Genomic DNA, 10269 nt, shown 5'->3' with positions numbered 1-10269 from the left:
CATTGAGAATTTTGATAGCCACCAGCTGATAGTGGTGAAAGATACTATGCGTTAGAGTCGGCTCGATTGTCCAATTTGCCAATGTAAAAAAGAACCAAGATAAATGTACTCTAGTATTTAGTACGCGTACCCGCAGACATGTGTATTGAGTAGTATTGACTGCAGACAGATACCCGTATTAAGATACGTACCCCCATCACATTAACGCGCGCTCCGTACCTGTGCCGGGCCTCGTCTAGCTCACTCCCACCCTATAATTTCCATTCCACAAGATCCGAGAAATACTGCCACTAGCCCTCCACTCCACTACTCCCGCGTCACCCACAATGTTCATCTGGAAATAGAACCCTTAACTCTCTCTCTCACCATCCGATTTCTCAATCCAATTAATACATTAAATCCCCAACCACAGGAAAGAGAATGGGGGAGTAGTGAGAGAGAGAGAGAGAGAGCTTGTTAGCATCAGAGTGTTGAGAGAGAGGGGCGGTAGTGCTGGGCAGCCAGCTGCAGCTGCAGGGAGGGAAGCAATCAACAGGGATCTAAATGCTGCTGCTCGTGGCAATAAAGAAAACCATCACCTCCTCCACCTCAACTGCGGCACACCCTCCTCGAGCCCTCGCTCGTTATATAACACAAACCGGAGTTGCACCACCACACCACAAATACCCAGGCACACGCCACCGAGCTGGCTGCTGGCCTGGCCTGCTTCCACTCCGGCAGCACCAGCAACGGCTGACCAGGAGGAAGGAGCACACGCGCGTGGTTGTTGGGTTGTGGTCAGCGCGCGGCAGGGCTTGATCGTCGATCGGAAGATGAGCAGGAACAACGGCAAGGTCGGGTCGAAGCTGCAGGAGCTGCGGCTGAGCCTGTCGCGGTCGCGCGGGGGGCCGTCGTCGGGGGGCGCGACCGGCCAGGGCGGCGGCGTCGGCGTCGGGGGCGGTGGCGGGGCCTCGCCGAGGCGGCTGTCGTCGTCGTCGTCCTCGACGGCGTCCCCGCCGAGCTCGTGCGTGTCGTCGGAGGGGAGCCCCGAGGCCGCCGGCGCGCCGATGATCCTGGCGGGGTGCCCCCGGTGCATGATGTACGTGATGCTGTCGCGGGAGGACCCCCGGTGCCCCAAGTGCCACAGCACCGTCCTCCTCGACTTCAACGACGGCCCCGGCGCCAAGAGCAAGGGCAGGCGCGGCTGACGACGCCGGTGCGCGCGGCGGAGCCATGCGTTCGCCGTGGCCGCCGGTAGCGGCGGACTGCTACCGCTATCATCGTCATCAGTCCTAGTACCAAGTTACAAGTTGTGCGTCCGTGTTCGAGTTCGATCAGAAAAGGGAATTATTGCGTAGACCCGTTCTTCCATGGACCAGGTTGGTATTGGTAGCAGTGGAAGCAGCAGCAAGCTCTGAGCTGCGCGTGCCGGACATTGGGGGGGGGGGGGTGCCAATGGAACGGGTCTAGGTAATAATTTCGTGTCCCTCTCTACCCCTGTGCGTGCGTGTGTGATCTCTGTCGTGCGTGTCATGTGTGTGTGTGGGTCGTAGTACGTGGTGAAAGTGAAAGTGATGTGGCGGTCTGTACGGAGTAGGCAGTACTGGCAAGGATTAAGATTTTGTCTCGGAGATTTTATGGGGCGTAATGCTCCTGTCCAGTGTGTGTCCAGTCCTCTTGACGTGAATACGCTGCGGCAGCGAAGCGATCGTGCGGCGGGTGCAGACAACTTGCAGACGCATTCACGCATTGCTCCATCATCGCCTTCCATACAACACATGAAACTTGGCCGGAGGAGCAGCTACAGCACGTACGCATACTATGAGCAGCTCCATCATCTGCGTCGTCGCACGGCTCGTACAACTGGCCATTCGTGACTCGTACATGAAAGCCAATGCTCGTTAGTTCATCTGCGTGCGTCGTACGAGCGAGACGTACGTACCCGCGCGCGGTACGCCACTACGCCTCTCCGTGGAGGAATCAGATTAAACAATCGAGTACGCATCAGTAGGCACGTAGGACGTAGATGTAGAAAGTTCAGACAACCTGCCGGCGAGAATTGTTCTTCCAGATGGTGAAAACGCTAGGGGGATCGGTACAGCTTGAGCAGCGCGTTGGCAATGCATCTGCATGCGATGCTCGGAAGCAGCAGCTAGCAGATGCTGGCTGCAGGGGCAGGGCTAGCTCGGGTCGATCGGTGGTTAGCTCGGGCCATTCAAAGTGGGGGAGCCTATTGCGGATTAACTCGCTTTCAAACCGGGAATAAATGCCCGAGTAATTGGGGACAGCGCGCGGAGTGCATGCCGAATAAGATCAACGGGCCGGGCGGGGCGCGGGATTCCTCTTCCTCCTCTCATCTTCTCCGCGCGCGTGTCAGGGCGACTGGCCGAGGCATCATGGTAGTACATGAAGCCACCACGCACAGTTCATTGCCAACCCTGTCGCTTCAATGCGTTGCTGCGAGGGGAGAAGGGGGATCGAATCGAATTGAAGCGCGCGCGCCGGGCGCTAGCTCTGCTGCCTCCAGCCAGCCACGTAAATGCGGCGAATTGAAGCATCATACTACACGGCAGGGGGGGGGGGGGGGGGGGGGGGGATCCACGCTGTAGCCCCCATGCCCCCGTCGATCTCTGCAGCTCTTCATGACCGGAGCGCGCGGCACTGTTGGAGTCAGCAAGCAACAGTGCGATAGCACCAAAAGGATGCTTTGTTTCTTCAGAAGTTTTATGCATGCATATGGACGTGTATGTTTGTGTAGTGCTTGTTTTTGAAAAGAAAATTAATTGAAGAGAAGGATGGGCATAAGTAAAAGCAATTGCGGTTTCCTGTCCGTACATTAGATCGAGCATGGCCTTCTAGCTAGTCTGATAAAGACTAGTAGTCCAATAATCATCCAGAGAAGAGGGCACTGGGCTAGCTCGAGCGACGACGTTCCATGCAGGAGTATCTGTCAAGCTATAGCAACCTACATAAAACCCTACTTTCAGGCAGAGCCGCATTCAACGACGGAGTGATGGTACACGATGGTGCATGTCATCGACAGCGTAACATCATACATCTATCGCGGTATCGCCGATGCGCTTGCATTGATGCTTGCAGCTGTGCAGGGGTATTCCGCAACAATGGAGAGGGAGAAGATGAGTAGCATCATGGCATCTAGATCTAATAGTCCTGTGACATCAAGTTGGGGTGCAGCAAGCTAAGGGCGCAGTGCAATCAAGGTCGTCGACCAACCACTCTCGCCCTTTAAAATCATCATATATGGATGCCCTACATAGTCCTAGCTAAAAGATCAGCTCGCAAACTCGTCGGAATTTAAGGCCACATAGTGCCTAGAGGGAAGAATTGTGTGTGTGCGCCCATGAATAAGAAGGGTTGTCGCGTTGCCATGGCCAGCAGGGTTTACAACTCTGGCCGAGCTGTTCGCTCCACTGGTGGCCCGTCGTCAGCTACGCCCCAAATGCAAATCAAACTGATGTGAATAAAGGGGTGTGTGTGTGTATAAAGGATATATAAAAAAATTTCAAAAGCACCCTAATTTTTAAATATGTTTTAATTATACTTTAGTACTAGTATATAAAAATCAGTATATTGGTCACATACCTAATATATATACCATCATAAATGTTCTAGTATGAACACATACTTCACGTACATGCTCTTCGTCAGGTTTAAATACGTTTTACGTCATGAGATGCATATGTGTGAGTAGCTATAAGTACGTGTAGAATGAATTATATATATATATATATATATATGGGATCATCAATCAAATGCATGTCGGCATCTCTATGGCTAGCTTATACAAATGCTAGGACGAATTGAATGTTTGCTCGTTATCGTTATATATATATATGTGTGTGTGTGTGTGTGTGAGAGAGAGAGAGAGAGAGAGAGAGAGAGAGAGAGAGAGAGAGAGAGAGAGAGAGAGAGAGAGAGAGAGAGAGAGAGAGAGAGAGGGGGGCAGGCAGTCGTGACTTGGTTCTTCGTCGGTGATCGGAATGCAATCAGGTATTCAGGTTCAGGTGCCTCTGCGAACCCACAAATGGGTTTTCTTTTGACACGCGTTCCCGCGAAACCCGGCCGCTAAAAAAAATGATGTACTTGCAGGTTCACAGGCAAACCCGGCCGGCCGGAACTGTTTTGAGGACAACGACCCTGATGATGATCGATCGAGGAAGTGATCGAGCTCGGTCAGTTCATCGCATCACGAGGAGACATGGCAGGAGAAAATGGTTAAGGCCTTTTAAGTGGTGGTTCATCACCAGAAGTTAGATATGCTTTATTTTGTGGGTGCGATCACAACTCAGCACAACTGCCGCGCGTAGCTGGTACGCTAGGATCAACAGCTTGCAGATTTATTTGCTGCTCAATCCATATATTTATGAGTTCATCAATATAATGGCCCCTCTGTGCATGTTTACGTAGGCCTCCGCCGCTTGTTATCAATCTGGCATTTGGCGTGCCTGGATCATCATATCCACTAGATTACAGGCCCATATTTTTTCATAAGAAATGCTAGCCTTTATTAGTAAATAGAAGAAGCATTTCCCTTTCCCTTATTGCCTTTATTTTTATTTGTAGTATTTTAGATTTTTTTATTAAAAAAATCCCAGTATTTTCATAATTTGAACCTGAAGTTTTACATGCAGCCAAGTAGTAATTCAGACAGCCATTTAAATTTTTTTAAGAAAATCTTATGTGAAGCTAACCTTGTGCGCTTACTACATCCGCCCCCTACATGGTGCTTGTGCACTGTATAGGAGTACCTTGTTTGTTGAAGCCACATAAGCACTATCTGGCGCTCATCTTTCGCGTGTGCAAGTAACACATCTTATTTTCTCTCGCAAGAAAGAAAGCATACATATGCAGCCACTCAATACCCAAAGGAAAAAAAAAAGGTAAGAGAAAGGAATGGAGCTGGGGCTAGCACGGGGTAAACGAAGGGGAGTGGCGGTGCAGTGAATGGGACTTGAATTGGGCACAGCCTTTCAGTAAATGGACTTTAGTGTTCCTTAATGAAGGCATATACTGGCCAGCTGGGCTCGCTCGCTCGGGGTCGTCCTCGAGATGCGTCGCGATAAAAAAAAAAACATCTCGGCGCGGTCTCGGCCTCTCAGATGCATAACCTGCCAGGAGTATGTGCAAACAAGGCAGTCCCAGTACCAGGCGCCGGGATCCTGGACCGCCCCTCCCCTGCGGTTCCGTACGCGCCCTTTGCTGCCGAACACGGGACCGCGCCCGCGCCCGCGCCCGCGCACGATCGGAGCCGCGGATCCTGCAACGACGATCGAGCAACCGAGTACGGCCGAGTCGCTCGCTGCACGGCGCCCCCTCCCTCCGTAGTCACACAGACAGCCCGGGGATGCGGCCACCTGGTGAGAATGTGCGGCAGATAAATCTGTGTCTGGCTGAATGCTGATGGTGCCAGCAGTGTAGTAGTGCTGCCGCTGACGGTGGGGCCGGGAGGGAGGGGAGCGGCGTGAATGGCATTGACTTGCCATGGCTGTCGCGAGCAGGGCGCGAGTAAATGGAGGAGCGTGACACTGGTCGTCTGCGCTTGCCCGCCGCGCGAGCGGAGCCGGAGCAGCGCGCCATGTGCCGCTCTTTATGCGCCCCCCAGCCAGGACCTTAATTCCAAGGAGACGACCGACTTGATGCTGGTCGATGCCGCGGCGACAGCCCGGCCGGGCCGAGAGGACATCGCGGCGCTCGGCGCGGCCACCGCCGTCCGCACTTGCGGCCGTGCGCCGGCGAAGGTGGCGGCGTACTGCTTTTCGAGACGTAGGACAAGACAAACAAGCAGCACAGCACGCACGGTGATGATCGGGGCAGAGGGAACTTGCTCTCGTCGTACGTGCCGGTAAGCCGATTTTCAGTGTGGGCTGCTCTTCTAGGCTTTGTCTGAGGCCGCGCGGAACGAGACAATTAGAGCCCACAGCACGTGAACGGCTCCTACTTTTTTACCCTCTCCTCTCGCAAGCTCGCAAACTGTATGGGCCGCGGCCCAACAAATCTCAGCAGGTGTGTGTGTGTGTATCCTCACCCGCCAGCATTTTCATATGGGTTTAGCCGTTTACCCACACGGGGCTGTACCCCCTCCGTATGGGATTTAGAAGTCGTTTAGGACATGATTATGCATATTAAAGAGTGATTAATTAGAGGTTAGTTTTCCATGTTTGCCCATATTAAATAGGGTGCGGGGGCATTCTAGCCATCAAAACGCACGCAGCTCGATTGGTTTGTGCTGCTTCTCCCGAGGCTAGAGGGCGCCGGTTCGATTGGTTTTTGTGGGGAGGGTGCGGGACGTGCAGTGCGTGCGCTGGAGACGTGCTGGCGCGATTCTGATCGCTTTTCGGTTGCCTGGGCGTGTTTTTTTCATGTTTTTTTTTTGCGTTTCGAGTTGTTGGCTTGTTGGCCGCCCTTTTTTCCGCTTTTCCGTCGCTAGAGCGCTTGCTAGCCGCCTTTTTTTTTGCGTTTCATTTCACGCGCCCCGGACGCCTTGCTGCGCGCTCGCTGGTTTCCCTGCTCGAGCGTTTTGCCGTGCGCCTATTTATTTGCGATTGCCGTTCTCATGCCAAAAAAATCCAGAGAAGCGCCACACACTCTCAATATGTCTTGGCTAGACCTCAACGCTCGTGTTCTGGTTGAAGAAGAAGAAGAAGCCGATGCTTCTGTTCTGGTAGAAGAAGAAGAAGCCGATGCTCCTGGATTCGACCTCAACGTTTTGACTTTGGACAATGACAACGTAATGACCTCAACTCATTTGTTTCTATTTTCTTGTGTCATCTCTCATGTTCCATGCATCCTTTGGACAGAATTTGATTTAAACTTACCTCTAGATGAGTTTGGCGCTGTTGATTTTGATCTCGTTCAAAACATCAATGGTAAGTAAAAGTTAGCTCGGTTTCTAAAATTTTGGTACTACTAAAATATGCTGATTTGTAATGAATGTTTTTTTTGTTGAAATAGAACATGTTGTGGAGGCTAATATTGAAGTGAACCAACGAAGGAAAGAAATGTCAAAAGATCTTAGAAAGCAAGTTTATCAAGCTTTGTTGGCTAGAAGCAAGAATGGGAAACTAGGCAATAAAGATACTCAAATTGTTGCTGATCAATTTGGTCTCCACATTCAGTCAGTTCAGCATTTATGGAAACGAGATAAAATACAACCTGCAAACTTTGTTCCAGTTGTGATTTCTAGTCTAAAGAAGGGTAGAGTTGGCCGTAAAGCAATCCCTGTTGATTTGGAAGCATTGCGCAACATTCCTCTAAAGGAAAGAATGACTATATAGGATGTTTGTAACAAACTGGACATGAGCAAATGGAAGATTCAAAAGTATTTGAAAAAAGGTTTGCTTAGGCTCCACTCTAGTAGCATCAAACCTTATCTCACCGAATCTAACAAGAACTCTAAATTAAAATGGTGTGTTGACATGATTAATAGGGATTTGCTTGCTCATCCAAGGTTTAAGGATTTGTTTAACTTTATGTTCATTGACGAAAAATGTTTCCACCTCTCTTAAAAATCTGAAAAATATTATTTGCTACCCGAAGAAAACGATCCCATCGGACTTGTAAGAATAAGAATTACATCCCTAGGCTCATGTTCTTGTGTGTTTGTGCTCGACCAAGGTTTAGAGATGGGAATTGTATTTTTAATGGTAGGATTGGTTGTTTTCCACTTGTTACTTATGAACCAGCAATAAGAGGTAATGGGAGAACCGGCCGTGTCCGTGGAGACTTGGTTATGAAGCCCATAACATCAATCATAAGAGACGTGATTAGAGATTTCATGGTCAACAAAGTGTTGCCTGCCATTAGAGCTAGATGGCCAAGAGAAGATGTGGGCAAACCAATCTTCATTCAACAAGATAATGCACCTTTCCATTTAAAATTGGATGATTCGATTTTCTGTGAGGCTGCTAAGTAAGAAGGATTCAAAATTCGCCTAATTTGTCAACCACCCTATTCTCCCGATTTCAACATTCTTGACTTGGGTTTTTTTTGAGCTATTCTAGCAATTCAATACAAGAAGAATGAAAAAAACAATAGAAGCTCTGGTTCCAGCAGTGCAAGAGGTAAATTATTCACACATGTTTCATTGTTTCTTCAACAACAAAAATTTGATCATTGATTAATTTCCTGCGCACTTGTTTTGTAGGCATTCATAGAGTATTCGGCACACAAAGCAAATCGAATATTTTTAACACTACAAGTGTTTTGATAGAAGCTATGAAGGTGAAAGGATGCAACAAGTTCAAGATTCCTCACATGAAAAAAGAAACATTAGAAAGAGAAGATCGGCTGCCAACTTCTATCCCTTGTGAACCATCTTTGCTACATGAAGCCGAGCTATTCTTGCTGCATCAAACAATTAGAATGATGCTAATTAGCTTAACTAGTAGAGACATCTATCCTTGTAATAATTAATTAGAACTAAAGCTAGTTATCTTACCGAGTGTCTTCTAGTGGAGCATCTTGAGCACGTGTGGAGGTAACACGAGAGTATTGCCATCTATCACGACATTGTTGAGATCAGGAATGAAAAGCTCGTAGTCGAACTCGTCGAGGCCGTGAAGCATGGCGCCGAGTCTGTATTCCGCGTGGACGAGACCGCAGCGAGAGCATGGCCACAATTGCGAGTGCGCACGATTCCATGCTTGGCGATCCTCATGGCGCTCGTGCAACTCCGGCGTGATGGGGTCCGGCGCGAGCTCCAGCAACTCCGGCGTGACGACCTCCTCCGGCTCCTGCGACTCCGGCATGATGAGCTCCTGCCACTCCGGTGCGATCTCCTCCGACTCCAGCGCCACCTCCTTTGGCTCCTGCGATTCCAGCGCGATGAGCTCCTGCCACTCCGGCACGATCTCCGCCGACTCCCGCAATGACTTGTCCGTCGCCGGCGAGAGCTCCTCCGGCGTGCTCTCCATATGTGCGGCTCTCTGGTGGGTGGATGATCGATTATGGCAGTGTCCTGGATGCGGCGAAGGACCATATCTCCAACATTGAAAGATTGTTGTTGAACGTTCCGGTCGTGGTAACGACGAACGCCTTGTAATTTGCGGGCCGACTGGAGCAAAATATTGCATCTAACTTCTTCTGCCGAGTCAAGTTCGAGATGTCTTGCGTCATCAGCCTCACCTTCTTCGTACATCTCTAGTCGAGGAGATTGCCACATGACATCAGCCGATAATATAGCTTCAAACCCGTAGATGAGGAAGAAAGGTGACTGTCCTGTGGCTTTGCTCGGCTGTGTGCTAAGCCCCATACTACTAACGAGATCTCATTAATCCACTTGCCGTCCTTTTTGCTGTTCTTTCCAGGCCATCAAGGATCATGCCGTTGGCGCGCTCAACCTGGCCGTTGGCCCGCGGGTGAGCCACTGAAACACACTTGACCTCAATGGCACTGCATTCGTAGACATTCCAAAAATAATACGAGTGGAAATTGGATCCCAGATCCGTGATGATAGCATTGGGAAAGCCGAATCAGTGCAAGATGTCGCAGATGAAGCTAACCACTCGATCTACAGAGAGCTTTGTAATTGGCTTGTACTCAATCCACTTCATGAACTTGTTGATGGCTACCAATACGTGAGTAAAATCTCCTGGCGCAGTTATCAAGGCCCCTATCATGTCAAGGCCCCAGCATACAAACGTCCATGAAGGTGGTATAGTAATAAGGTTGTGGGCTGGGACGTGTGGCTGCTTGCTGAAGAACTGACAGTTTGTATACCGGCGAACGAGTGCTTCGGCATCTGCCAAACCAGTCGGTTAGTAGAATCCAGATCTAAAGGCTTCCTGACTAGCATGCGAGAAGCATGGTTTCCACACACGCCTTCATGAATCTCCTGAATTATTTCTCTGCCTTCCTCCGTACGGACACACTTCATGAGTATGCCTAATGCTGATCCACACTTGTACAAGTTGTCCCCGACTAGAACATACCCTTTGCTGGGCCTTAGGATGCGTGTGGCTTCAGCGCTTTTTGGGTCGACGCCGGGGGGTAGTATGTGCGCCTTGATAAAGTCGAGGAAAGTCACCCACTAGTCAACCTCGATCATTAAGACCTCTTGGTCGGGTTCTGTTGGACCCTAAGCGATGGTACTTTGATCTGGTATCTTGATGGATAGGTGATGCAACTCATGGACGAAAACTTCTGGTGGGACATTAGCTCGATCGGAACCCAGTTTCAAGAGCACATCCGCTCCCATATTGTTGTCGCGAATCACATGATGAATTTCCAACCCCGAGAACTTGTTCTCGTGCTTGCGTATTTCCGCGACGT

The 10269-nt window shown here is 50.1% G+C and overlaps 1 protein-coding gene across 1 annotated transcript; it reads left to right on the top strand.

Annotated features, from left to right (window-relative positions):
• The first annotated feature begins 554 nt into the window (after positions 1-554).
• LOC112887461 (zinc finger SWIM domain-containing protein 6-like) lies at positions 555-1427 on the top strand. The gene has a single exon (XM_025953637.1). It carries the CDS (start codon positions 813-815, stop codon positions 1185-1187), a length of 375 nt encoding a protein of 124 aa, XP_025809422.1. The 5' UTR covers positions 555-812; the 3' UTR covers positions 1188-1427.
• The last annotated feature ends 8842 nt before the right edge of the window (positions 1428-10269 follow it).

This window comes from Panicum hallii, chromosome 3 (assembly GCF_002211085.1).
Source record: "Panicum hallii strain FIL2 chromosome 3, PHallii_v3.1, whole genome shotgun sequence".
NCBI lineage: Eukaryota > Viridiplantae > Streptophyta > Magnoliopsida > Poales > Poaceae > Panicum > Panicum hallii.
This window is presented reverse-complemented; position numbering and strand designations above follow the sequence as displayed.